At 53.1% G+C, this 6177-nt stretch overlaps 1 protein-coding gene across 6 annotated transcripts in view; it reads left to right on the forward strand.

The window, feature by feature from the left end:
• Tns3 (tensin 3) overlaps positions 1–6177 on the forward strand; it is a 146526-nt gene that overhangs the window by 128524 nt on the left and 11825 nt on the right. For 5 of the 6 annotated variants that reach the window (XM_023714376.1, XM_023714380.1, XM_023714377.1 and 2 more), the window contains 4 exons: positions 77–208; positions 2472–2564; positions 3428–3505; positions 4063–4140. In XM_023714376.1, the coding sequence (XP_023570144.1) occupies positions 77–208; positions 2472–2564; positions 3428–3505; positions 4063–4140 (381 nt within the window). Of the gene's footprint in view, positions 1–76; positions 251–341; positions 371–2471; positions 2565–3427; positions 3506–4062; positions 4141–6177 lie in introns of those variants that run through there. The other variant, XM_023714381.1, reaches the window with a different exon arrangement.

Raw genomic sequence — 6177 nt, forward strand, 5'->3', positions numbered from 1 at the left:
CTGGGGACAATCTGTAGTTAAGTCACGGAAGGTCGTGAGCAATAGTCACTCACGCCTCCTGCTCCCCTCCCTCCAGCCATCACCATGCTGAAAGACAAAGAGCCCGGGTCCTTCATCGTGCGTGACAGTCACTCCTTCCGGGGAGCCTACGGCCTGGCCATGAAGGTTGCTACCCCGCCTCCTTCCGTCCTGCAGCTGAACAAGAAAGGTGAGGTCTCTGGAACCTGTGTGTCCGGGTTTCCCATGGAGGGTCTGTGGGTTTGTGTGGATGCAAAGAAGCTGGCCGTTGGCGCCCACCAGTCTTCACAGGCTTTCTCCTTAGTAAGTGTTTATTATCTCAGGAATCTTTTCCTAAGTTTTCATCTTGATGAAGAAGGACCATTAGTTATTCATGAATTTTATTTTTTGAAATTTGAATAGTGTACTGGTCAGCTTTCCTGCTTTAGGACGTAGCACCTGACACCTGGCCCTGAGAGGAGGAGGGCTTTAACGTGACTCACGGCTTTAGGAGATTCAGTCCCTGGTCAGGTGGCTCCAAGCCAGGAGCATCACAGCAGAAGGGGAAGACCTGGAGGCAGAGCAGTGGAACAGTACCAGAGAGGGAGGGCCTGGGGACAGATACAGGCTCCACAGCCACCCCTCTGCCTCATACCCCACGTTCCCCAAGGCTCGCTGTACCTATTCTCAGGGCAGATCCCAAAGCCAGTCAAGTTGGCAGAGTTAGACCTAACCTTCCTGAGTAGGCAGTCATTCCCTTGTGTGAAAGTTGGAAAGATAGAACCAAAGGGCACCAGGCCACCGAGCTTCTGCTTTCAGCCCTGCCCACCTCGCTGCCCATTCTGCTCCCTTTAGGAGCCAAGTGCAACGCACACTCGTGTGTCTGTGCACTGATGGTGTGCTCCAGTGTGGACACACACGCATTTCCCTTTTCTTATATCAGAAGTGGCATATTACATGCACAACTTTTTTTTTTTCTTGTGGTACTGAGGAGTGAACCTACTGAGCAGAGATGGTCAGCGTATGTGGAGAGGTTTGTTCTGACACATGGCGTCCAAGGGCTCAGCCTATGGTCCTCAACCCTGTTGCTTTGGGGCCAGTGGCAAGCAGCATGACATGGTGGGACTGCATGGCAGAGCACAGAACTCGCCTGTGGCCACAAGGTGAAGCACAGGAAGAGAAGGGAGCCGGGGCTCCATGGGCCCCTGCAAGGGTGCTCCTGCCTACACGAAAGACCCCCTGCCGGGTCCCACCCCTATCGGAGCATTTGGTCATGAACTCAGCCATGGGTGGATCTACAGGTGAGGGCCGGGTCCCCAAGGCCGTGAACATAGGAGAGCTCTGAGGAGATCCAGGATTTACCTAGAAACAGATTCTGCTCAGGAGAAGAGCACCTGGTAGGTGGGCAGAGCTGGAGGGCGAAATGGCAGGGCTGGTGCAGTGCAGCCCCTCCAGGTTCCTCTTGGCTCCTTGGTTCCCACTGTGTGTGTTAAAGCGAGGACAGAGGAATCTCTCTGTGCACGTGCTACCTTGTTTAGAAACACAGATGGTGGCACTTAAGGTCCGCCACTTCCCAGCAAGTGTCCTGCCTCTGGCAGGTGTGAGGCTTGGCCTGGAGATGTGGATAACAAAGTAGAGGATCCGAGAGTGGCAGATGTCAGGGAGCGCCACGCTGCAGCGGTCCTTGGGTGAAGCCACACCTGGCTGCTCTACCTTCACCGAACCTCTGGATGTCGCCTCTGGGTTTCACGGTCCAAGAACTCTTGAGTTTGCCAGAGTAGTAAAAATCACAGCGAGTGCATCACCGTTCCTGCTCTGGGCCACCAGAGATGGTGCAGCTGCTGCGCCAGCCCCAGCTCTCCAGAAAGCGTGGCCAGGAGGGTCCACCCTGGGCGGCCCCTCCGGTCTGGAAGCCACGCCCACGCTTCTCCCCAGCCTCGTGTGGCGCTCCGTCTCCAGTGCTGCAGGCTTTCTTGTCCCTGCAGCAGGTGTTTAGCGTTGCAGGCATCTGTCTGAGGCCCACTTCAGTTTGCGTGTTTCTTAGGCCTGTGCTTGGGACCATGAGTGTCTCAAATTTTGGATTATTATTTTTTTTTTTTCCTAATTTTTGGACTATTTGTAGGCAAGCAATGAGATTTCCTGGGGCTGGAAGCCAAGTGTGAAACACAGCTCATTTATGTTTCGGGTACACTTTGTACCCACAGTCTGAAGGCCATTTCATGCCTTTGTTCTTGGAGACAAGGTTTGGCATGTATGTAGTTCATGACCTTGAACTCAAGGTGATCCTCTTGCCTCAGCCTTCTGAGTGTTGGGATGACAGGTGTGCACCGCCACACCTGGTGTATACTCTTATTTTTATTTATTTATTTTTTTTTTGCAGAACCAGGAATTGAACTCAGGCCGTTGTGCTTGCCAGGCAAGCGCTTATTCTATTGAGTTATTTTTCTTTCTTTCTTTATTTCTTGCCACACCAGGAGACTTGTCCAATGAACTCGTCCGGCACTTTCTCATCGAGTGCACCCCTAAGGGGGTCCGGTTGAAAGGTTGCTCCAACGAGCCTTATTTCGGTAAGTCCATCACGCATTCTCCTGAGGTCACGCACCCTGGGCGTCCGATTCCCTCTGCAGTGATCTTGGGATTGTCCTGGGGAGTGGCTCGTGTTTCAGTCCCTGGATCTAAGATTCCTGTGCTCTGAGCCTTTAGTTTGGGCGAGAGCAGGTGCGCAGCTCTTCCGCAAAGCTGGCTTCAAGCTGAGCTTGTGAAGTGCTGTGCCGCCCCTGGAAATCACAGCTGTCTGTAAGCAGCATTCCCACTCCTCAGGGGGCCGAGTCTGCCCAGGACGTATCTCAGGGGGGCCCCACCCTAGCACGGGGCTGGTGCTTTTCTGGGGGCTGCAGCACAGGGACAGGGGGTGCCCATTAAGGGTAGTGTGAAGTTTTCATCCATGGAGAAAGCTGGGGTACCTTGATCTCAGCCCCTCATCTCAGATCCAGGGAGCTGTTTGGTTTATTCTTTATGTTTGGTGGTGACGCGTCAGCGCTAGTAGTTAGCAGCCTGCTGTGAGCTCCACCACTTGGTTGTTTTTTCTCCTTCTTGTGCATTACTGGGATTGAACACAAGGCCTTGGGGCAGGCTCCATCCCCTACCTTTTTAATTTTGAAACAAGGTCTTGCTAAGTTGCCCTTGCCAAGCTCAAACTTGAGGTCCTCCTGTCCCAGCCTCCCGGAGTGCTGGGATGACAAGCCCATGCTCCCATAGCCAGCCCAGTTAGCTGTCCTATAGAGCCCGCCACGGCTGTGAGGCTCTGTGCCCCACACCTCGGCTCACGTGGGTAGCTGAAGGTGAAGCTCTCAGCCCTGGCAGCGGCTCACTTGAGCAGGGGACAGCAGGGCCCAGTGGCGGGTGCTCACGGCTTCTGTCCTCTCCACAGGGAGCCTGACAGCCCTGGTGTGTCAGCACTCCATCACGCCCTTGGCCCTGCCCTGCAAGCTACTCATCCCGGAGAGAGGTATGGGTGTTGGGGGTGTCGGGCTGTGTGCAGAACCCAGGGGAGGTCCCGTGGCAAGGATCTACGGCTTCAGAATGCACATTGCCCAACGCCGGCCGTCCCTTTCATTTCTGTAAGCCCACAGCATGGGCAGAAATGTTGTGGCTGTTGACTTGGGGTGATGGGGGAGGGGGGACCACTGCTCTGCTGTCAGGCTCATTTGGAGTAGTCAGGATGCATATATGTTGAAGGGGAATGCCTGCACTCGTGCCAGGACCCCTCTTTCTTCTGCAGCCTGCTGCAAAAGGATTTCCTGTGGGGATGGCCTCACTAACATGCAGGCAGCCATGGTTTTCCCATTCGACTTTCATTGTTTGTAGGGACGAATTCACAAGTGCTGCTGGTCCATGGCATCCCCAGCTTTGGGAGGTGACCTAGTTTTGGCGGGCTGGGTTATTATTAAGAGAAGCTCTCAACTCCGTGAAACTGCTACATGTCACTGTCTGGGAATTCTGTCATCCAGCTGCCTGACTTTGCAAGGCATGTTCACCCCTGTGCTTTCTCCCCACTTCCAACAGATCCCCTGGAGGAGATAGCGGACAGTCCGGCCCAGACAGCGGCCAACTCCGCAGCCGAGCTGCTGAAGCAGGGTGCAGGTCGGTCTCTCCCTGCCTGGATTGGGGGAAGGAAGGAGTTGGGTGTCCGTACTTCCTCCTGTGCTGCCCTTCTTCCTGCTTCCTTCTCTGTGCTGGGAAGGGAGGTGCCCTTTCTAGCCACTTGCACAGAACTGGGTGGGGCACAGCTGGCAGGAGGGGTGTGGCTGCGGTGCCTGGCCCGGGACAGTCCCTCTCAGCTGGCTGCACTGGCTGAACTCAACCGAAGTCAGTGGAATAAGTGTCAAATCCTGCACTGCATCTAGGGGAAAATATAGGAAGAGAGGATGTGGGTGACCCACCTCGCCAGCTGCAGCCGTTGTGACTCAGGCATTGCTGGGCGTGAGTCAGTGCTTGGACCTACGGTGCCCCTCAGCCAGCGCCCAAGGCCAGGCTGTGGTGTGCAGCGTTTTATTAATAGACTGTGCTCTTTAGAGCAGGGATGGACTCACAGCCTGAGGGGGAGACGGAGACAGCGCGTGTAGGTGCAGCGGGGCCACCAGTGGGGACAGCTGTGCCTTCATGAGCTCTTGACTCAGGGCGACCTGAAGCCCATGGTGTGGGCTAGCGTTCGGGCCTGGCACACTGCCTTCTGTGTGTTTGGGGCATGGGTGTGGCGTGCATCCACCACCACCGCATCATAAAGAGGGCTTTCACAGGCCCAGAGTCCCCCGTGATAGCCCTCCCTGTACCCAAGCCCCTGGCAGCGGCTGTGAGCTCTTCACTGTACCCGCCGTTCTGCCCCATCCACAAGGTCTCACGGGCAGATCTTACCACACACGTTTTCTGGTCGGCCTCTCCCGCTTAGCAGCACACTCTTCAGTTTCCTCTGCGCCTTTTCCTGGCTGGATGGCCCGCTTCCTTTCAGCCCAGGGTCACATTCCGAGGTCTGGGATGAACCACAGCTTATTTATCGCTGCTCCTGAGTTTCCATACATAGCCACAGGCAGGCTCTTGTGCAGATGGAAGCTTCCGGGTCCTTCGGGTTGGCACCGTGGGGCCCAGTTACTGGACAGGGTGGCAGGGAATGTATTTACTTGGGTACAACGCTGCAAAAGCATCTCCCAAAGTGGCTGACCTTTGCAAGGTGTGGCTGCCCCAAGCCTTGGGGCACTTGGTGCTGTCCCTGGGAGGACTGAGGCCGCTCTAGCTGTGGACTCTGCCCACTCTGTTGTTCTGGCTGGCATTTCCCAAGTGACTTAGGACACAGAGTACCTTGTCCTGTGCCCCTGGGCCGTCTGGATAACTTTTTGGTGAAGTATGATGGCTTTTGTCCCACTGTGGGTTTTCTTTTTCTTTTTTTTTTTTTTTTGAGACAGGGTCTCGCTATGCAGCTCAGGCTGGCCTTGAGCTCACTTTGTAGCCTGGGCTGATCTCGAACTTGCAAAGGTCCTCCTGGCTCAGCCTCCAGAGGGCTGGGATTATAGACATACGTCACTATGTCTGTCCCATCCTTTTGTTGGGCTGTTTTCTTATTATTGATTTTTAAACTGTCATCACATATTTGAGATAATGGTCTTTTATTTTATTTGTGTTTTGCAGAAGCTTTCTCCCTGTGCGTGGCTTATCTGTTCACTGTCTGACAGTCTCCTGAAGAGCAGGAATGCTTCTAAAATTATACTAACGAATTCACCTTTTAATGCTTTATCTAAAGTGGCATCACCAAGCCCAAGTTCATCTTGATGTTCTTTGTTTTCTTCAAAGACTTCAGTAGATTTACAGTTTGCATATCAGACTCCAATCTGTGTGGAGTTAGTTTTTCTGAAGAATGCTAGGCCTAGATCTAGGTTCTGGGTTTTTTGCAAGTGGGTATCCAGTGATTCTAGTACTGCTTATTTATTTATTAATTATTATTTTTTTTACTGTTTTTTTCCATAATTTTATTGAGAAACAAATAGCAATGAGACAGTTTCAAACCAAATTGGTGTGACAGTTTCAATAATTCACACATTGCATACATTCTTCCTAGTGGTTAATTGCTGTACAAGATGTGGACATGATATTCTATTTACAAACACTATTAGAACAAATCCCTCTATT

The sequence above is a fragment of the Octodon degus genome, unplaced genomic scaffold (assembly GCF_000260255.1).
Source record: "Octodon degus isolate 3935 unplaced genomic scaffold, OctDeg1.0 scaffold00035, whole genome shotgun sequence".
Taxonomy (NCBI): Eukaryota; Metazoa; Chordata; class Mammalia; order Rodentia; family Octodontidae; genus Octodon; species Octodon degus.